Source organism: Equus asinus, chromosome 10 (assembly GCF_041296235.1).
Source record: "Equus asinus isolate D_3611 breed Donkey chromosome 10, EquAss-T2T_v2, whole genome shotgun sequence".
Classification (NCBI taxonomy): Eukaryota; Metazoa; Chordata; class Mammalia; order Perissodactyla; family Equidae; genus Equus; species Equus asinus.
This window is the reverse complement of record NC_091799.1, coordinates 14211878-14234527: the sequence shown is the minus strand read 5'-3', so window position 1 is coordinate 14234527 and position 22650 is coordinate 14211878. Positions and strand designations below refer to the sequence as shown.

Genomic DNA, 22650 nt, shown 5'->3' with positions numbered 1-22650 from the left:
GGCTGCGCTCTGCTCTCCTCACTGGCCCCTTAGCACGAGCACAGCGGTCAGGTTCCCAATGCAGCTCAGGCTCCTCTCAGGGACAGCTCTGTTGGCCACACCCTTGTAGCCCTGAAGGTCGCCCACAGGGCGGGGGCAAAGTGGGCCTCCATGACTCGCTGTGGCTGAATTGATTAGAATGCGATGGGAATGAGGTTCCACCCCTCACCTTTGTTCTCTGTCTGTCCCCTAACAGGCTGAACTCGGGAAGCCCCGGGAAAGAAGCTGCAGTCTGCCTGGAATCAATTTTAATTACGGACTCTACATCCGGGGGCTGGATGGAGGGGTCCCCGAAGGTGAGCCGCACACTTTGGAGCCCGAGGGGGCTGAGCTCTTGACCTACGCTGGCCACTCGGCAGCTGGCCACATCCAGGAGGGAGCCCAGGGGCCTGCCCTGCAGCGCAATTCTGGTGGGAACCACAGATCTGGGCTTGGCCGAGATGGGGAAGACCAAGCAGGGGCCACGTCAGAGGTGTCAGGAAAATAGCAAGGGCCCCAGCCGGTGTGGAACCTTGTCCCCAGGCAACAGACTGTGTACTCTGTGCTGTTTGAGCTGCGAGCACAGAACCAGCACAGAACAGGCTCAGGACCGACCCTCTGGTGGCCCAGAGGAGATCAAGGCCGGGTGAACCCAGCTCCATGAAGGATGCTTAGGCCCTCTGGAATCCCTGGGAATCCTGACCCCTCCCCCTCCAGGGGCCAAGCAGGGCTGTCCCCCAGCAGGCTCCGGGTTAATGGGAAGGTTGTGTGCCCCAGGCTCTTCTCCGTCAGATGCCACGGATGGCTTTACTTCCCACACTGACCGCCACACCATGGCTCTGTCTCTCTCCCCCCCAGCCATCGGACACTGGAACGTGTTCAAGCAGCAGCCCACCTGTCCCCATGAGCTGACCCGGAATTACATTGCCATGAACCGTGGGGCAGTGAAAGCCGGCCTGGTAACTGCCCGGGAGAATTTCCTCTACCGTCAGCTCAATGACATCCGCATCAGTGACCAGGATGACCGGCGCCTCAAGAAGGAGCCGCCCTCTCTCCCTCCAAATATGACGTTCGGGATCCGGGCTCGGTAAGGTGGCTGGCGCGCAAGGCTCCACCCCTCTCCATGGAGCCCAGGGGCAGAGGGACGGTGGTCAGTGGTGACTGAATCAGGGAACAACGTGGGAGTATGACCCTCAACTCCAGGGAGGGGCGCCTGATCCAGGCCTGCCAACCAGTGTAACTCACAAACCTTGGTCACAGTGGTTAGCTCAGAGGCAGACATGTGAATCGCGTCCCAACTCTGGCATGCATGACAGTCTACAAAAGTAGAATGTGGCTGCCTGTAATCAAATCTCCACTTGAACTGCCTTGATTTTTTTTTTAAAAACCCAGGGGCAGAGCTTCAGGCATAGCTGGATCTAGGCAGTCAGGCAGTGTCACCAGCATTTGGTGTCTCTCTTCACGTCTTGGCTGTGCGTTCCAGTTTTTGCTCCCTTCTCTGACAAGCTTCTTCCTCACTTGGCAAAATGGCCAGGAGAAGTTCCATTCTTACGTCCTATTCTCTTAGTGACCCCAGAAGGAAGGATGTAGGACCTACAGAAGCCTTGAGATTAAGACTCTTTGATCCAACTTTGGTGTCATGTCTATCCCTGAACCAACCACAGTGAGGCGGGATTGTGAAATACGCTGATTGGCCAGTCCTGGGTCACATGTCTGCCTCTGAACCAATCGCTGAGGCCGGGGGGATTCTGCTGCCCTGATTGGCCAGGCCTGATCTCTTGCCCCTCCTTGTAGGGGGCGTGGTTGGAGTCGGTCCCTACAAGCCACAGGAGCTGGTGGTGGAAAAGATGTAGAAATAGGGGTTGTGTTTCTGGAAGGAGAACAGAACAGAACAGCAGGCAAAGCAGTCAATGTCCACTGCAGCAGGGCTTCCTAACCTGTGCTGTGTCAGAGCACAAACTCAAAACCACGACAAAAATTACCGACATTTGCACATGGCACTGTACAAATAAATAGAAGTGGTGCTCTCAGCCAGCAGTGGGCGACCCCGACCCCAGGCCGGACGCCTGTGACTGAGAGGCTCATATCTTGGCCCATCGTCTGTGTGGCAGGCCCCTGCTTGGCCTCATTCAAAGCCACTGACAATCTGTGTCCAGCCTCTTTCCCACCCCAACCGGCTGTTCCTGGACACAGGCCTTCCTTTGGCTCTGCCACCATACTTTTTTTTGTGGGTGGTAGTTCCTTCTTTTTTCTAATCACTTTTTACTGTGGTAAAATATACCTAAAATTTACCATTTTTAAGCGTATAGTTCAGGGGCATTTAAGTACATTCACACTGTTGTGAAACCATCACCACCATCCGTCTCTGGAACTTTTTTCTCATCTCAGACTGAAACTCTGTCCCTCTGTCCTCGTGAAACGCTGACTCTCTATTCCTCTCCCCTCCGCCCCTGGGAACCACCGTTCTCCTTTCTGTCTCTATAAATTTGACTACTCTCGATATCTCATCTAAACAGAAACATGTGATGTTTGCCATTTTGTTTCTGGTTTATTTCATTTACCATCTTGTCTTCAAGGTTCCTCCATGGCGTACGTAGCACGTGTCAGAATTCCTCTCCTTTTTAAGGCTGACTAATATTCCATTGTGTGGATAGACCACATTTTGATTATCCTTTCATCTACTGATGGACATCTGGATTATTTCTGCCTTTTGGCTATTGTGAATAATGCTGCTGGGAACAGGGGTGAACAAATATCTGTTCCAGTGTTTTCAATTCTTTTGGGTCTGTGCCCAGAAGTGGAATTGCTGGGTCATGGGGGAACTCTGTTTCATTTTTCGAGGACCCGCCGTAGTGCTCCCCACAGTGGCTGCCGTCGCTGCTGTCGTACTTTCGTATGCTTTTCCCTCTGCCTTTTCTCAGAATCCTACCTACTTGTTCTTCAAAGTCCAGCTCAGCATCATCTCTTTGGCAAACCTTCCCACCTCCCGTGGCCTCAAATCCTACACACATCTCTCTCCCCAGAAATGCATTTCTATTCACCAGCCCTCAAAACCCGGACTATGACACTAGAGGCGCGTTGGACAGGAACGTCTGGGCTGGATGAATTAATCGTCTGTACCCTGTCCTTCCCCCGCCTTTGAAATAATGCCCCAGTCGGTCCCTCAAAGCCAGGTGTCTCCCCTGACTGCCCCACCCCACTCTTCTGCAGCCCCCAGCATGCGTGCCCTCCTTGCCCTTGTTCTCACAGACCGCCCAGAGCACGGAGGGTCAGAGAGTCCCTGCTGTGCACTGGGTCACTCGACTAGACCATGCTGGTCACCAGTGTCTCAAACACAGCCTGGCGTCCAGGAGGAGCCCTGGCCAGGAGTCGGCCTGGAGTTCTAGCCCTAGCCTGGGCCCCACTCTTTTGCCCTGCAGGGCTTCTGTTTCCTCCTCTGCAGCAGGAACTTGGCATTCTGGGATTCGCAGGGTATGTTCCGTCTCCACATCAATTTCATTTCCTTGTCAATAAAACCCTGTGCAGGACGTAGGCAGGGCTACTCAGCCAGCTGAGGCCGGGAGAGACCAACTGACCTCCCCAAGTTCACACAACTTCTTCACAGCAAGGGTTGGCCTGGATTCTCACCCTAGTGTGCTTATATTCAAAAATACAAAATATTAGAACACATAGGACATTAGCAATCACCTGGTTTGAAGCCCTTATTTAAACAGTAAAATAAAAGTTCAGAGAGGTGAAGAGACTTTCCCAAGGTCACACAGCAAGTTGTGACCAGCCAAGAGGCAGATCTAGAGCCAGGCTGGTGGACTCCCTCTCCAGTGCTCTTTCTTCTCCCTCTTGCCTCCTTGGGATTGAGGTACAGCGTGAACACCCACAGTTTCTGGTCCCTGGGCTGCATTATTCCGTATGCAATGGAAAAGCTTAAGTTGGCTGGGCTCAGAAAGGACATCCATTATCATCTAGCTTTCACTATAAAATCTTAAATTGCTATAAAACCGAGTGGCTACCATTCGGGGGGAAGGGCGTGATGAAGTGCTGGCTACATCTTCTGTGATGGTAAATGGGCTTTGCATATGCAAATTGAATGGATTTTAAAATGGTATTTAATGACAATTTTCGTAGCAGACGTTAACATTAATTGCACAAAAATGAAAATGCTGCATTAGGTTGCTGTTAGCAGCAAATATCGTGGCCATAAAGCTTTATCTTTATCAACAGCAGCCCTTTCTGATGTGACAGGGCAGCCCAGCAAATTGCAAGCAAAAGGGCTTTTATGGAACAAAAATATCCCCCAAAGCAGGTCCAAATCAGCATCAATTTCGCTTTATTTCTTCGTAAATGGAGGTTAAATGGCTGCTGGAAAAGCTTTTACTGAGATGCCCAACCTGCCTGCACAGCCCCTCAACCTTACAGCAAACACGCAAGAAACGGTTAAAAAGCCATCGGCCCTCCCCATAATGGGGCTATTACTTTAAAGTGATGGCGCCGAGGCCCCTTCTCTAACGATCACCCTTTACCAGCCTCGAGTGTATTTATTTCTTTACTTTAAAAGCATGTTAAAAACCAAATCCGATTACCCTCGACTACCCGAGGAGCTGTTGGCGTGATTTGGTCCAATAAATGAATCAAGAAAGAAACAAACAAGTACCATCTACTCACAACCACAGATGTGTTAAAAACTAAAGTCCCACCTTGGACTAAATACACACAAAGCTCTCCCTAAGCCAGGGGTGCTGCCCAGCGCGGGGGTGGTAAGTGCCGCTCGAGAGAGAGAATTCTGACCCCGGCTGTTCCCCCTGCTCCCCGATATCAAATCCTCTTGCCCTTTGCACGTTTTACAATGGACAAAATAAACAGATGTGCGGGGCAGCACATGGCGCCCTGTGCCCGCCGGGTCAGCCTCTCAGTACCAGGTGGGACCCCAACCCGGGTTTGAGGTTATTCAATTATTTCCTCTGCAGTTAGCGCATTTGGTTCTCAATCCACACCAATTTGTCACAGATTGTCACTAAATCAGAAAAGTACATTTCACTCCGGGAGCCTCTGTGACTAAAAGGACGTGGAGACATAAGCAATTATCTGGATAAGGGGGCCCATGCGGACACGTGGTCACAGGTGGGGGCCACGCCCACGTCAATCCACTGAGGTGTTTGCTGGACCCGTGCAGAACTTAAACAAAGTCTGCAGGAGTTGCCACATTTTAAAAGTCAGGAGATTTCATATAAAAACCCGGATTTCCTGCTTCTCTTAAAAAGTCAGAGGCTGGCAACCTGGGGCTGCACTGCTGCCTGGCACCGGGGCGGAGCTGACGGGCAGCGCCCCTTCTAGACAGAATCCATGTGGGCTGCCACCCAGCCCGGCTTCCCTCATTCTCATTATCTGGGTGGTCCCAGGAGGCACTGAGTTTGCAACCACTGGTGTGGATCCCTCAGCCAACTCTGCCTCTTTTTGTCCTCTGATCACGGTAGGGGCCACCACTAACAGAAGCTGCTGCGAACGGAGCTTACATGTGGCAGGTTAATTGCTAATTCTAATATCAATCCTATGGGGCAGGTATCATTCCGCTCGCTTCACAGGCCAGGAAAGGGAGGGTGTGGGCCCCACCCGAGGCTGAGGGTGTCAGAGCCTGAATTTGTGCCCATCTGGCTGGTCGGCTTTGAAGGCCACCCCTCTAGGATCACGCAGCTGGAAAGAGCCCGTGCATTCTTGCCGTACTGTTTCACTGTCCCATCTCAGAAGTCAAGTCAGGGAAGAATTTTAAATTCTCATCACCAGGTGTAAGGCCATAACACAGATCTCAAAGCATGCTGCGACTCAAGGTCCATAAACAGACATGTCTGGAGGCCAGAAATGGAACTATTAAAGAAGGACTTAGTTATTGATGTGTTTTAATGAGTGTTTGCAAATGTTCCCATGTTCTCATCACATCTTAATTGTTATTGCTCCTAATTGGTTCAGCATTGTCGATTACGACGAGTCAGGGATGGCAGGGAGGGGAGAAGCAGCGAGAGTTGGGCGGCAGCTGGTGCTCCTGGCAGATTCTGGGCGCCCAGGGCTCTCCCACCATCCTGCCTGGGAGCCCCATCCCACACACAAGGCAAGGATGCTAGCAGGAAGATCCATCACTCAGTCAATGAGCAAACAGCCCCCTGCGTGTCAGTGTCTGACATGGGCCAGATGGAAGGTGGGTAGACCCAGCTTTGAACTAATAATGACAACTATGTATATTGTTACTATTACATGTCAGACATTGCACTGAGCACTTTAGATGCATCCTCTCCCTAAATAACCCTGAACAGCCCAGCGAGTATGAGGTTGGAATTTTTATATTCCCATCTTACAGAAGAAGAGACAGAGGGTCAGAGCGGTGAAGTCATTTGCCCCAGCTACTCCACAGTGGGATAGGAATTATCTGGCTTGAACACCGGCGATGGTGACCGTGGCACTGATCCACCTGCCTAACAAACACAAGGATGGAAGTGACATGGGTAGAGACGCTACCCAAGCTTTTCCTGCACTAGAGGGGGGCCAACAGAATATCTATATGTTATATAAGACCATCCTGTCCAGATCTTTCTTAGAGCTTTAAACTTAATCTGAACACATCACAAGAGCCCAATGAGCTCCTGTTTTGATGTGTCACTTCCCTTCACGCTCACTTTCAGTGGCTCCCCACTTCCTAATAAATGCCTTGATGGGGCTTCCAGGACCTTCACTATACTGGATGCTCCAGACCTGCTTTTGCTCACCCCGGTATCCCTGGTGCCAATCATGGCGCCCTCAGTAAATATTTGCTGAATGAATGCTTGAGCAAACGGCCACATTGGAATCTGAATGTGAAGCCACAAGCAACGTGCAGTTTCAGTAGACTACTGTCTTCATCTGCCAATTAGTCTAGTCTGGACCCCCTCCAATCCCGGCGCCGAGAGTGTTCAGATCACGGAAAAATCAGAAACACAAGAAAGGCAGGCCCCGCTGCCAGCCCAGCCTTCTGTCTGCAGCTGCTGCTCGCCCAGCTATCAGATGCACCATCAGCCCGACACTGACAAATGGGAAGGATGGAGGAAGTTTTACAGGCTGTTAAAAAATGTTTGCTGCCTGACAGGCTTTTTGAATCTCTCTGCCAAGCTGATTTATTTTACAAATTTACAATGGGCCCATCAATCACTCTGGGTTATTTTGTTTCTCCTGGAGCCGATGGCCAAAGTCCAAGCCACCCACCCAAACTCCTATAAAATAATAATAAGCCCCTCCCCGGGCAACTGTCCTGGGGACCCAAGGCAGTTTCTGAATGGGGAGACCAACTCCCGGTTACTGGTGGCTGAAACCTGGCTGAATGAGACTGGGGCTGACCACCAGGGGGAGTATGTGGGTCCGCCAAAGACCCCCTCCTCTTGCCGCTGGCCTGAAATGTACATCCTATAGGCAAACTGCCACCCTCCCCAGACCCCTGTCCCCCACTCCCCCTACCCGCTTCCCGGCCCAATCTGCTCCATGGCTCTGACTGCAGCTGTAAATAGTTCTCCGCTTCCCGCCAGTCTTCTCCACTGGACACTCAGGGCCTGCAAGGCAGGGACAACGTCAGTTTTGTCCACCACTGTATCATCAGAGCCTAGTACATGGCAGGCACTCATTAAATATTTGTTAGGGAGAAATATGGTCCAGGGCCTTTTAAGGCTTTCAGAGTTATTGGAAGTGAAGAGACAATTTGAGACCCAGAGAGGAGACGGTAAAGTCGGAGATTCCTGTGTTATTTAACAGACCCTGGCTGATGTTATGAATCAGCATTGTGGCAATGCTGCTTCAGAGTCAATGTGTTCCTTGGCCGCATTAATAGAGATAGCAAGTCCAGAATAAGGAAGGTAGTGACATTTCTGCTCTATTCTGCTGCTCAGGTCACACATGTAGCATCAAGTTAAAAAATGTGGGAGGGAGGTGGGGATGATACATCCAGGGGAAGACCCATAAACAGCAGGGTCCAGAGGGGAGACACTGGGATAACAGGCGGATGCAGGGGAGGGAGATCACTGTGCACAAAGAACAAGACAGGAAATGAGGTCTTCGGAGCTGGATGAGAAAAGAGGCAGATAGTCCTCAACTCTCTAAAGACCTGCTATGAGGACAACGGAGGGGCTTTGCCCTTGGGGCTTCAGAGAAGAAAACGAGGACCTGCGTTTGGGCTTGGGGACTGTGCCCGCGGCTGACATCTGCAGGACTGTCATTAAGCAGCGGACAAGAGCAATGCTGAGCACTTTCCATGCATCGTCTCATTAAATCCTCACAGCTCTACAAAATGAGGACTATTACCCCACTTTATAGACGGGAAAGCCAAGGCTCAGAGAGTCACTGGCCCAAGGCCACGCCGCGGGTCAGTTACAGACCCAAGATTTGAGCCACGTCTCCTTCCAGAGCCACTGTCCACAGCCACGGGCTGCCTGCATCCAGGAGGCACAGCTGGGTCCCGGGTCTCATCCTGAGCTGCGTCCACCACGGTGCAGGCCGCCTGGCACGGAAGTGAGTCCCCCGCAGCGGAATGGCGTCCACCAACCACAGCTACAGCCGTCAACCGCCGGCGCTGACGAGCGCTTACGGGGGGCCTGGCTTTCAACAGAGGGACTCAGTTAATCCTCTCTGCAGCCCGGCCCCTCCATTCACCACAGGGAAACTGAGGCATGGAGAGGTGTGTTTCCTCATCAAGACGTTGCAGGTGAGGAGCAGACGCGTGGGATTTGGGTCCAGGCGGTTTCCTCCAGGAACCTCGCACGCAGCAGCTGGAACAGATTCTTGCAGGAGGTGGGGATGCTGGCTGGCACCCCAGCCCTGTGCGTCACTGCGCAGCCAGGGCTGGGGACACCCCAAACTGGATCCAAGGGGTCCCCTCCTCCCGGCGCCAGCTGCTTCCGTGGACCTGATCCACAGGGAGTTTGTCAGAAGGAGCCAGACAGGGAGGTGTAGCAGGGGGAGGTGTTCGGGGGCCCCATCCTCTCCCCCTTCTCCCTGGAAGCCCAGTCCCCCTTGCCCCCCAGCTGGGCTGCCCCTGCTCCCTCTTCTGCCACCCCCCAAACTCCCGCATCTCCTTCCTCCACGGCGCTTTGTTGCCAAAGCCCGGAAGGAGACATTTTTCACACTTTGCCTTCTCTCCCTCCCGGCTCTCCTGCGGCCCAGACAGAGATTTATCCCCAGCCTGAGACTTGTGGTGTTGGAGCGGGCAGGGCTCCGGGACGCACTGATGGGCCCATAATGGATAGGACCGCCGCCCCCTGGGGCCTGTCCCACCCGAAGCCCATCCATCAGGAGCGGCCGGGCGCCGGGGTCAGCGCTAACGAGGCGGCGGCTGGTCCCCTTGGGTCCTCCCCTCCCTGGTCGCCTCGTGCAGCTCCCGCTCCCGCCTTTGATTGTTCCTGAACTGGCCTCCCCGAGCGGGCACATCAGTAAGCAAAGACGTGGGGCGTGGTCTCGGTGTCCGGCCGGCCCACCGGCCCCTTCTCGCCTCCACAGCCTCCAGTCTTGACACAGTCAGAGGGGTTTCTGGGGTGCGGCTGCTTCTGCCCCTCTGGTGACACAGGGCACGGTACTGTCGGGAACCAGCCAGCTGCCCCTGGTGTGGCGTGAAGAGCCAGGCCACTGGCCTGACATTTCCCCCACATTGTGCTGGGTGCAGGACCCGAAAGAATTCATAGAATGAGCGTGTGGCACCAGGAACGGTTCAGGGCCCCGCTCCGCCCCTTCTCCTTCAGAGGCGGCGGTTCACGCCTGAAACCCTAGAGCCTGCAATCATCGTGATTAATATTAACACCAGCTCCGGTTTCTGCAGCTCCTGTGGAGCGGGGCACGGGGATGGGCGCTCCAAGCACATCTCCTCATGTGACCCTCAGAACGACCCTTTAGGTAGCAACTCCCTTATCCCCGTTTTACAGGCAGAAACCGAGGCCCAGAGACACTTGTCCACCATCACATGGCGGGAACGTGGTCGTGCTAGGATTCGATCTCAGAGGCCATGTCCGTTCCCTCCGTCCTGTGCTGTGTGTTCATTTAGTGCCCGCCTGGGCTGAGCCTTATGCTGGGTGAGAGGGAATGAGACTGAAAATAAACCGGCAGAAACAGCGTAGCAGCACAGGGCGTGTTGCTTCTGGGCAGGCAGAGGGGGCAGGACAGGGACACGGGGAGACTGCGTCATGCCTGGTCTTGCTCACTGCCGTTTCCCCAGCACCTAGCACGTGCCAGGTGCTCAATACACACAGCAGGTGCTCAATAAATGCTTGTTGAGTGACTGCATGAGAAAGAATAGACAGCTTGATTGTGATCCATGCCAATGTTGGAAACAGCCAATATTCTAACGCTGAAGACACAGGAGACGACCAGCTCCTCCCTGGGTATGGACCTGCTGGGCGCTGAGCTTAGTTTCCTGGGACTTAGAACAGCAGAAACTTATTCCCTCAGAATGTGGAGCGCGGAGGTCCAAAATCAAGGTGTCACACGGCCGCACTCCCTCTGAGGGCTCGAGGGAAGGGTCCTTCCTGCCTCCTCCAGCTCCTGGTGGCTCCAGGCATTCCTTGGCTTGTGGCTGCATCTCTCCAGTCCCCACCTCGGCGCTCACATGGCCTCTTCTCTGTGCATCTGTGTCTCCGCTCTTGTCTAATGAAGACACTTGGCGCTGGATTAAGGACTCATGTGAACAAGCCGGGGCTGTCTGATCTCAAGGTCCTTAACATAATTACATCTGCAAAGAATTCCTTTTCCAAACAAGGTCCCATTCACAGGCTCAGGGGGTTAGAACGAGGACATATCCCTTGGGGAGCCACTCACCATTCACCCCGCTACAATCATCAAAGCATCTTAGAGCCAGAAAGTTCTGTATTGGAGATGTCATTGGGTTTTGAGAAAACTACCTTTAGTATTATTATTTTATGACGGCCGCCCCTTCCGTCTTTTTACAGGTTGCCCATTATGATTTTGTGAAAAAATGTGGAAGTGGTTTGTAATCAGCTGAGAATTGTAATCAGCCAAACGAGGAGAGGCATAAACGCTTTTCCCAGGAGCAAACATTTTTGCCGATCGTTTCTTTTTGTGTTTGTGAGGAAACTCTCCAAAAAATAGGAACGTTCGGAAGCTACGTGACTCACTCCTGTGAACCCACGACTGGGATTAACAGAGGTTACCCCCTGGCTGTATTTGCTTCTGATCCTTTTTATTATTATTAAAGAAGTGAAATAGAACAAATACAGCTTGGAGCCCCTTGTCCTGGCTTCCCAGCCCCACGCCCTCCCCTCTGGCCCCCAAGGACCATCCTGAGACTGGACTGTGACGCTTTCTACCCAGGTTTCCATGTTTTCGCTCTACTGTTAGACATCTGTAAATAATGCGTGTCATTTAGTGCGGTTTCATACCTTGTGTATCACTTTGTGTGGCGACTTGCTTATTTCCCTCCACAAATGTCACTCTGGGCCGCTGTCTGAATCGCCCCCCGAGAGCATGTCCATTTCCCACCGCAGGACATCCAGGTCGCTTCCCATTTCCTGGGTGACGGTGAGGAGCCCTGGACGCCCTCCACCTGTGTGCGAGATGGTCAGGGCCGTGTCCACAAGCAGGGTTGCTCCTCAGCGGATGCTAGACGCCCCCCCGTTCTCCCACCTCTACCTCCCCCGTCCCCCCCCGGCAGGTGGCCCCATCTGATGCTCACCCCTTCCCCGGATGCCAGCATCCCCTGCACGGTAGATTCCTGAGTGGCCCAGAGGATATTTCACGGTCAGCCAAGTCCACGCGGCTTTGTTGAGCCTCTGGGGGCGCTCAAGCCACGGCCAGCTGTGCCTGGAGCGGAGGGCACATCTTGGGTGCACAGGGAGAGCTCCCAAATTTCAGGCACAGGCACTCAAGGTCAGGAGAAGCTTCCTGAAAGCCCGTCCGGCTCTGCTGCCTGTCCTGCCGCCCTGGGCGCCTGTGCGGGGCGGGGGAACTGCTAATTGAATTCACCCTTGTGAAAAATGTTAACAAATTGCAAATGACCTGTTCGACAGATTCAGAGTCAGGAGTGTGCTAGCCAAGACTCCCTCCTCTGTCATTAGCTTTTATGTTGGATCCACAAACAATTAAAAAATAACCACGAGCCCAGAGGTCCTCTTCTCTAATTAGCTCTAAGAGTCCTGCCTGGGAGAGAGGATGCGCCTCAATTACCACCCCTTCCTCCAGGCTCGTTAGGAGAGACAGCCCCCGGGCCAGGGAGGGACAATTAAGGAAAAGGCGGTGGGAGATGAGGGGGCGATGAGTGGGCAAACGGTTGCGGGGGTCCACTGGGGCCAGAGCTGGCTGGCCAGACCACCTCAGACAGGGTGCTGGTGGCCACCTCGTTGGAGGGTCCTCTGCAGACAAAGGCTCAGAGCTCTAATCCCCAAAGGTGCCCAGACCCTGGGGGCCAGGATCACCTAGGGGCGGGGGAATGCGGCCTGGGTAAATGCAGATGCCCAGGCCCCGGCCCGGGGCCAGAGGGTCAGAACAGCTGATGCTGGGGCCCAGGCATCTCTACTTTCAATAAGCTCTCGGGGCAATTCTTATTCATCCTCAGGATTGAGAGTCTCTGGCCTCAACAGGATGAGGGGAGGAGAGACTATTAAAATGCCACTTCTGGTCCAGGCCAGGGCTGTGTCTCCCGGCTCCTGGGCAGTTGGATCTGAGGGTGGGCACCCTCCTCCTCAGGGCTGTAGGAGGACTTCCGGGGGCCCTGGGCACCTTGCCTTCGTGAGCCCTTTCCTCCATAAAAAATAATAATAATAATTAAAAATATTTTATGGCTGTGCTGGTATAAAGATGAACATAATCCAGTCTGGATAATTTTTATTTTTTTTCTTCTGATTTTAAAATAAATTAAAACGTTTTCTTGGGCCCCTAAGAGTGTCTTGGAGCCCTGGCCCCATGGCCCCTGGACAAGATGTTCCTTTCAGGGCTTGTTGCCACCTCCTCCTCTAAGGGAGTTTCCTCTCTGCTCCCGCCCTCCCGCCCCTGCCAGCCCCCTTCCGAAGGGAGCAGAGATGATGGCAGAGAGGAGAGAAAACTCGCCTTCAAGCCTGAAGACTCCAGACTCAGCACAGTGCTCTCCCGCCCCTGTGTTGAGGGACTTTGGGCACATCACTTAGAATCTCCATGGGTCTCCATTTCTCCCTCTGCCAGTGGGATTAATACTTCCTTCTCCTGTGTCAGAAGAAATGGAGTGAATTCATCAGTGAAGAGTTCTTGAGCTCTTGGGAAGAAAGCGAGACACAAGTATTTTTGTTATTTAAGAGGTATAGAGTCAGGGCTGCAATTGCACATGGCTGCAGAGGCCTGGCAGGTAAAAGGGTAAAAGCTGGCCCTGTGTAAGGCAATAGGGAGTGGTGGGGACTGCGTCAAACTAAAGCACATGCCTGGTCTAAGGGCAGCAGCTCCATCCAGTTATTGATGTGTGGGACTGAGGGCCTACTGTTACCAGATAATCTAATGCCTCATTAAGGAAAGCCAGACATTTGGATCTTTACATGAATTCTTCTGATTTTTAAAAAGATAATTTTTTTAAAAAAATAGTAAAAACAAGAGTTTTTAAATGCTACAGGCCAAACTAAGGATGTCCGCAGGCCAGGCATAGCCTAGAGTCTGCTATTTGCAACCACATTCATCCAGTATTGCCAGATATGGGTCCTGTGGAAGTTATTTCATCTCCTTGAACTCTTTATCGATAGTTTAATGTCAATAGTTCTTTATCAAATAGATTTTTTATCAGTAAAATAGGGGGTAACATAGTTCCTATTAGTAGGGTTTTTGTAAGGATGAAATGAGCGGTCCCTGGCACAGGGGGCAGCGTGGGGGGGGGGGTTACAAAAGGGCACAGGAGGGGTCCTTCCTCGATGCAGCTGCGTGGTCTCTCGACTACGGTGGCGGGTGCACAAACCTACACTGTGATAAAATCAAGGAGAAATAAATACACGTACAGATGAGTGCGACTAAGTTTGGAGAAATCTGATTAAGATGGGTGAATGGTCTCAACGTCAACATCCTGCTTGTGATTTCGTTCTGGAGTTTTGTAAGATGTTTCCATTGGAGGAAACTGGGTAGGCGGTACACGGGATCTCTCTGCACTGCTTCTTACAGCTACACAGGAGTCTACAAGCATCTCAATAAAAATTTCAATTAAAGGCAAAAAAAATGGATTTAGCAGTAGCTTTGGTACCGTGTGGGCAATGTTAGTCTGAACCGCTTATTAGAAGAAACAGCAGTGCAAATTTAGTGCTCAGTAAATGGTCATCGAAGTCACTTGACGGTCGGACAGATGAGCCCATCCAGGCAGCCTCAGGTCAGGAGAAGGGAAGGCACCCGAGCATGGACATGCGCTGCTCCGCGCTGTCTGAGAAAGCAAGGGCGTCCTTCAGGAAGCCACTCGGCGCTGAGGCACACCTCGGGCAGATGGAAGAAAAGTTAGGTCTCCCTGGATGGTGCCACTGTTGGGTGTCCCCCGCGGGTTCTCTTTTGATTTAGGACCTCCAAGAGAGGCCTGGCCCTCCAGCCTTTTTTCTTCTCCAAAACCAGACCCTCCACGGTCTGCGGTGTGCCCTGAATTTCATGCCCAGCCAAGGAGGTGCAGCCGATCCCTGAGGCCCCTGTCTGCTCCTGCAGCCCTGGAGGCCGGCGGGCGCCAGCACCTCCCCTGCCCCCTGGGAGAAGCAGACCGCTGCTGGCACATTAGAGATGGATTTTAATTTCATTTTAACAAAATAGCTGTCTCCACTGGAAGAAGCATCAAGCGCCAGGTAAGGCCCCGTCTTGAGCGGAATCACGTTGAACAGACCTCCGTGCTGTCATTGATTTTCCAGGAAGAAAAAAATTGCCTCTGGCTACTAAACCGAATTAGTAGTCACTGATGACCAATTATTTTAGCCCGCTGTGAACGGAGAGCCGTACTAAAATCCGGTTTGTCAGACCCAAGGCTCCCTTCTCAAACAGCTTTCAACAAATGTGTACCTCCAGTCCCTCAGAAGGTTCCTACCGCCTCCTTTCCTCAGCCAAGCTCTCCAGCTCCGAAAGTTTTAATGAGCAGCGAAGATGAAGATGGGTTGCCATGAAAGGGGCCCCCTCTAATCCGCAGAGCAGTCTTCGGCAGAGAGGAGCGCACTGGCAAATCAGAGCTGTCAGCCCTCACCCCCTCCACGCACAAAGTGTCAGCCTAATGTTTGCAAATGATAATTTCCATTTCCCTTGCTCGTCCCCGGCGCCTTCATCCCAGATCAACCCCTGGTCTGGGGTATCAATCGCGAAGCAGTGAAGACGGATTTGATTGAACTAATTTGAAGTTTCTTGCAGGCCTACCCCAACGAGGAGGTGATTTCATTTCATTTTATTCCCCATTTTCCGCTTTATTAGACTGAGTTTTGACACAGTTTTGTGGTTAGTGGGAACGTCAGGGTGATGAGGAACTCTTCCAAGAGGTTCCTGCCAGGTTATCGGCAAATTTGTCAAAGTCCCCGGTGGTCAGCCGTCGTTGACCAGCTTTGCTCAGAAAGAGCGAAAACCCTAAGCTTGAGGGCCTCAGACCTCTCGGGATGGGGCCACCAGGGGGTCAAGACGAATAGGACTTTTTGTGTAGAGGAAACACTGCCGGAGAAGTCCAGGGAAGCAAAGCGTAGAAAAACATGGTTTAACTCGACCGTCGTCTGGGCACAGAGCAGGCCCAGCGGTGAGACCACCTGGACAAAGATGACTGAATCCCCCGGACCCACTTTGGGGTCGCTGAGCGCACTGACGAACCATTGGGAGAGAGAATCTTTAGATGGGGACCCTGGCTCTGCTGCCCGGCCGCCCTGTGTCTGTGAGTAAACCGCAGCAAGTTGCCTAATTTATCTGAGCCTCAGTTTCCCCATCTGAAAGCGGGAATGTTCATGCTCGCTTTCCGAGTTATGAGGAATCAATGAGACGGCAGCCGGAGCGCTCAGCAGCGGGCTCAGTGTAGTAAGTGCCCGTTGAGCCGGAAGGCACTTTTAAATCGCTGAGATTCCCCAGTGCCCATCAGGCCACTCTGGGGCTGGGAGGCTCGGTGCCAGCCAGGCCTGGTTTCCTGTCTTTGTTCGTGACCATCCTCCTGTCTGGAGTCCGATGCTTCACTTCCCTGCCCGGCCACCTTGTGCTCATCCTCAAAGCCCTGTCAAATGCCTCAGAGCGGACTTTCCCCCATCCCAAGCTCTTGCTGAATTAACCGTTCTGTCCTCTGGGCTCCAATAGCTGTCTACACTGGCGCTTAGCCCTGCAGGGGGCAGGGCTGAAAAGTGGATCCACCCACAGGCTCCTGACATAAATGCAATAGTCATTCACCGGCTTTGTGGTCTTGGGCAAGACCATGAACTTCTCTGGGCCTCTGATTTCTCATCTGAGAAATGGGGGTTTTACTCTCTCTCTACAGTTGTCCTAAGGACCGAGGAGGAGGCAGGGGGCATGAGCTGTGGTGATTATCACTATTTCTCTGCATGCCCTGTGACCTCAGAGACCACATCCCCACAGCTCATGGAGCCCGGCCCGTTACCGGGAGCTCCTGGGTGGGTCAGATGGATGAGCAGACGAATAAGCAAGTGAACCCAGAGTTGAGATCTCATTCACAGGATGGGGAGCCCTCTGCTGTGTTTTTCCTTCCCCTGGAAAGGCCTCGGATCCCCAAATCCTGTACCCTTCCTCTCATCACAGACTATTTCACTCCACCACCACAGCAACAGTTCTGAAGTGTGGCTGTCATCATGCCCCTCCCCTCTCCTCTTCCCCAAAAACCATCCATAGCTCCCTAGTACCTTCATGAAGACCTTCCTCTGTTATAACTCCTGCCTTGGCTATTTTCTCCTCAATCTGTCTACTTAGTTTCGTGTTGAGGTGTAATTTACGGACAATGAAAGGGTTCATATACAATTTGATGAGTTTTGACAAATTTATACATCTGAGTATCCAATGAAGATATAGCACATTTCCATCACTCCAAAAGTCCCTGGAGCCCCTTTTTGGTCAGTCCCTTCCTCCAGCTCCAGGAGGAACCCCACCCTGACCAAGCTCCCCAGCTCTGGTGTGGACCTGGTCCAATTCCTCCTGCCCTCCTGGCCCAGCAGCTCCTCCCCAGATGTCTGTGTACGGCCAGCCTTCTGTTCCTCTCCCTCTGGGCCCCAGAGAGCCTCCCAGCAGCCCCCACCCCCACCTCAACCCCAGTGCTCCAGGACCCTCCCAGCACCACATGGAAGCGCAGGCTTCGACGAGCCCGAATCACTTTCGAACATGGTTTTAAAGATGCATAATGAATGGGTCTGACAGTCCCAGAGTTCCCTGGCTGGACGGGCTCCCAGAGGACCCCTTGTCCAGACTCCCCCTTCATGAATCCCCTCACTCATCCTCAGTTAGGAACACTGCCCCGTGTCGCCCGCCCTGTGTTCTCAGGGTGACTGCCATTGTTGCCCCTTTTGGGATCCAGGATCCGCTCCGACACGCTGACTTTAGTAACTAAGCCCCTGGTGACTGGTGACGGAGAGAGAGGAATCAGGAGGCCCAGGGGCTTGTCCTCAGTGCCTGCACCCTTTCTGCAGGACGTCAGGGCCCCTGCAGCCGTCACTAGGAAGGTTCCCTCATTTCTTCCAGAGACCCCGCCTTGGGCGGTGAGTGGAGGAAGTCAGCCATCCTGGGAAAAGGGTCTTTAAAGGAAGAGGCACTGGGATCCCAGGGCCGCTCAGCCCGTCTACAAAGCACAGACTGCCCAGGCCGGGAGATGAGCAGGGAGCAACCCCGCCTCGGGCCCTGTTCCACGGAGCTGAGAGCCTACTGGGGAGGTGGACACGGACTCAAGCGCTGTGAAAATTTCAAAAAGGCCTTGGAAGGTGCAGAGTGCCGGGCCTGCAAGTCACCAGAGCTGAGGAGGTCTCGGGAGGGGCCTGGGGCAGGTGTGGGGGCGTCTCACTTAAGCTGAGACCCAGAGGAGGTGAGGGGGAGAGCCACAGGAAGGTAAGGAGAGGCCCCGGAGGACACCAGGTGCAGTCAGGGCTCTGGAGGAAGTGGGGTCCTGGGCTGTGCTGGTCTGGGAGGAGGCATGAGACCGGTGGGATCTAGGGGATGGGGCAGGGCCTTTGAAACATGTGCCCCACACCCCAAGGGCAAGGAGAGACCACCGGTGGATGCTGAGGAAGACAGGACCAGATGTGCTTTGTTAAAAAGCCTCAGCCTTGGCTGGCCCGGTGGCCGAGTGGTTAAGTTCCTGTGCTCCGCTTTGGTGGCCCAGGGTCTTGACAGTTTGGATCCTGGGCGCGGACATGGCACCGCTCCTTGGGTCACATGCCACAACCAGAAGGACCCACAACTAGAATATACAACTATGTACTGGGTGGCTTTGGGGAGAAGAAAAAAAAATTGGCAGCAGATGTTAGTTCGGGGCCAATCTTCAAGGAAAAAAAAAAGCCTGAGCTCTGGTGTAGAGGGGTGGGGCAGAGACAGGGAGCCGGGCCTGTTACAGGGTCTGGTGAGAGAGGACAGTACCTAGGAAGGCCTGGGGTCCTGAGGGAGAGTAGCCAGGCCCCCTGGGCGTGGCCTCTGTGGGCAGTCTGCTCGCTGGAGGTCCCCTCCAGCCTTTGCAGAAATCGATTCACCTTCTCTTGGCTGCAGATGCTGTAGCCAGAGGGGTAGGAGTCCAGGCTTTGCTGCTGGAGTGTGCTGTGTGACCCTGGCCAGCCATTTGACCTCTCTGGGCCTCAGCTTCCCCACTCCCACCTTTCCCACCTCATTTAGTGAGGATAAATAATTAAGACCTTCTGTGTGAACCCCCTCCAGCTCCTCAAAAGAAAGCTGCCGATATGTCGGCTATAATTGTGACCACAGGGGCTCTCAGCCTGTGGCAAAAATCATTCGTTCTGGGATGGGAAAAATGCCTTTTTTTCATTATAAAGAACTACATTGACTTTTAAAAAAACTGAATGTGTTTTAAGCTGGCAGCAAAAAACAGTTGCAGAAGAAAATAAGAAAAACGGCTCCTAAAGTTGCGTCCTCCAGGGTCAGGCACACAGGGAGATGCTGAAGCCCCACCTGAGAGCGTGCAGGGCTGGGCTCTCGCCAGGGGCCTCCCCTGGCCCCCGAAGGCCCAGCCACCCTCCGCGGCTTGTGGTGGAAAGGCTGAAAATAAACCGTGCAGAGAGTGCTGGTCTGACGTCCACAGCACCGTGTGGTGAGGGGCAGCTTGTGACCTCACGCTGAACCTGGGGACCTGGATGCATCACCCCCATTGCTGACTGTGAGGTCCGGCTGAATCACATGACCTCTCAGACTTGGGTTTCTTTTTTTTTGCTTTCCTTGTTGCAAAAGAGTCGTAAAACACCAGTAAGTAGACTGGAAGGGGAAGCTCCCCTTGCCCCCCGCAGCATGTCTGCCCCCCCACCCCAGGACAAGTCCTTTTTCCATCCACTCACACCTGTGTCGATACCCCTGCACATATAAGACTTTCTCCCCCCAACTTGTTTTTTTATACTTGACGTATGTCTTGGAGATCTTTCTGGGTCGTTACACGGATGGCCACTCTAATCTGTTTGGCAGCTATATAATATTTCCTAAATATATCCTGCCATCGCTTTATAAATGTGACCAGTACAGTGAACAAGTGGGAGCTGTACGGGAATTCTAGAGCATCGTATCCTCGCCCTGTTCAAACCCACTCTGAGGGTCAACTTCGTGCCCGGCCCCTTTCCCAGGGAAAATCTCAGACCTCCCAGGCTGTTCTGCTCACTCCCGATGACAAAAGACCATCTCAGCGCGCCCGTTAATATGTCCAATCCAGCGTAACCATCAAGACTTCCAGCTTCGTTGGGAGAAAAGCTCCTTTCCTCCCCCAGCTAGAAGCTCAGTGGGAAGAGGGGGAGTGAGCTGCTCTCTGTGATCCCCCCCCAATTCCTTGGCTCCAGGGTGGGCAGCGGGCTGACAATAGGACCTTCGGTTCTTAATACATTTCCTGATTTCATCTGGTAACACGTCATTTAGCATTCTTTCATTTGCTCTTCTAAGTGAGACTGGCCGATAGTGTATACCTTCTCCTTGTCTCGGTTTGGGGTTATAAAGTGATTTGGGAAGCTTTAGAAAAAGTTCTGGAAAGCCCTGGAATCCTGTCTGCAGCAAGGTTGTGAGAACTCATGTGCGAGAACATTCGGACCTGGTACTCATGGCTCTATTAACGTTTCTTTATGTACTTAGTCAACTTTGATCTTTTATATTTTTCTAGACAAATCACCCATTTTGCTTTGGTTTTCACATTTATTAGCATAAAGTTATACATAATATTCTCTTATAATTAAAAAAAATCTTACTTGCACTCAAGAGCAGCTTCAGGTTTTGTGCGACCTGGAGCTTATTCAAGTTTGGGGCCCTCTTTAAGAAAAAAAAACCTGGGGCCGGCCCCGTGGCCGAGTGGTTAGGTTCACGCGCTCCACTGTGGTGGCCCAGGGTTTTGCCAGTTCGGATCCTGGGCGCAGACATGGCACCGCTCATGAGGCCATGCTGAGGCGGCGTCCCACATGCCACAACCAGAAGGACCCACAACTAAAAAGTTACCACTATGTACCAGGGGGCTTTGGGGAGAAAAAGGAAAAATAAAATCTTTAAAAAAAATTTTTGTTAATTAAAAAAAAAAAACAAACTCAAAATCCTGACTACAAGTTTGGCACAAAACTGAAAATTTAATTAGAATGAGAAAATAAATCAGAACAAATTACAAATATAAATAAGCTGACAAATACCACAAGCCACAAGATCCAGAAAAATGAAACATTGAAAAAGATCAATTGCCTGACACACCCCATATTCATTTCTCCCTCTACATTTTTGGGTTCCACGCTCTTTGATTACCTCTTCGTACGACAGTAATCTTGTAATATTTTTCCATAAAGCAGAAAGCTATTTCAGTTTTTCCTCTAGCATGCTTGATGGCCTTTTAAAAAATATTTCACTTTGAAATAATAATAGAGTCACAAGAAGTTGTGACACTAGTACAGAGAACTCCTGCGTGTTCCTCGCCTGGTTTCCCCCAACGATAAAATCTTCCACAGCTACAGCGCGACACCAAAACTAAAAACTGACACCCTACGATACACACACTTCGTTCGGCTTTCACTACTTTTAGATGTACTCTTGTGTGTGCATGTGTGTGTGTATTTAGTTCTATGCAAATTTATCACATGTACACATTTGTGTAACACAATCAGGATACAGAATGGTTCTATCACCTCAAAGATCTCGCTCATACCACCTCATAGTGACCTCCCCCCTGCCACTCCCTAATCCCTGGAAAACTCCAAAATATCACATGCATGGAATCATTCAGTATGTAACCTCTTGAGACGGTTTTTTTCACCCAGCATCGTGGCCTTTCGATGCATCCAAGTTGTGCATGTCGATAGTTCGCTCCTTTTTGCTGTTGAGTAGAGCGCCATAGTATGGAGGGACCACAGCTGGTTCAACAGTTCTTCCACTGAAGGACCCAGTTTGGAGCCATTACAATAATTCTGATGCGAACATATGTGTACAGACACAGACATAAGTTCGTCAGACCTAAGACCTATTTTGTGTAGGCATAGTTGCCATTTCTCTGGAATAAATGCCCAGGAGTGCAATTGCTGGGCCGTATGGTAAGTGTATATTTAGTTTTTTAAGAAACCGTCAAACTCTTTTCCAGAGCGGCTATACCATTTTACACCCCACCAGCAATGTCTGAGAGGTCAGTTTCTCTGCATCCTCACCAGCATTCGATATTGTCACTATTTCTCATTTTAGCTGTCATCGTGGTCTTAATTTACGTTTCCCTGATGGCTAGGGGTGTTGACTATTTTTTCATATACTTGTTTGCCATCCATATGTCTTTACTGATGAAATGTCTCTTCCCGTCTTTCACCTGTTTTCTAAATGGATTGTCTTGTTTTTGTTTTTACTGTTGAGTTTTGAGAGTTCTTTATACATTCTAGGTAGGAGTCCTTCTCCAGATGTACGGTTTGCAAATACGTCCTCCCAGTCTGCAGTTCGTCTTTTCATCTTCTTAACGGGACCTTTCACAGAGCAAAAGTTCTTAATTTTGATGAAGTCCAATTTATCACTTTTTTTCTCTAAAGGATCATGCTTTGGTGTCAAGTCTAAGGACTCCTCACCTAGCCTAGCCCAAGTCCCAAATATTTTCTCCTACATTTTCTTCAGAAAGTTTTCTGGTTTTACATTCTCCGTTTAAATCTGTGAGCCATTTTGCCGTTTTTTGAGTTGATTCTTATTTTTGAGTTAGTTCTTGCATAGGGTGTGAGACTTGAGTTGAGAGCTGTTTTTTTGCTTTTTGGCCTTTTTTGTCTGTGAGGTCCGTTGTTCCAGCACCGTTTGTTGGAAAGACTGTCCTTCCTCCGTTGAATTGCAATTCCACCAATCTACTCTCTTTACCTTATTACAACTCATCTATAGCCTAATTTATGATACTCTGGATTATGAAAAAGTGTGTCTCCTAGAATTTTGCCTAATCTCTCTTTCTCTGGCTCCCCCACCCCCACCCCCTGGTTTCCAACAACGTCGAATTACTGAGAGAGGCACTGTGCCAGTTCACACCGGACATGAGCCATTCGTGCCCTCGTGGCGTTGGCGTTCAGT

The 22650-nt window shown here is 51.7% G+C and overlaps 1 protein-coding gene across 1 annotated transcript in view; it reads left to right on the top strand.

Annotated features, from left to right (window-relative positions):
• The window catches only part of CFAP77 (cilia and flagella associated protein 77), a 124613-nt gene that overhangs the window by 70545 nt on the left and 31418 nt on the right, over positions 1-22650 (top strand). Inside the window, exons 2-3 of the mRNA XM_014863404.3 lie at positions 236-335; positions 877-1105. Of these exons, the coding sequence (XP_014718890.2) occupies positions 236-335; positions 877-1105 (329 nt within the window). The remainder of the gene's footprint in view (positions 1-235; positions 336-876; positions 1106-22650) is intronic.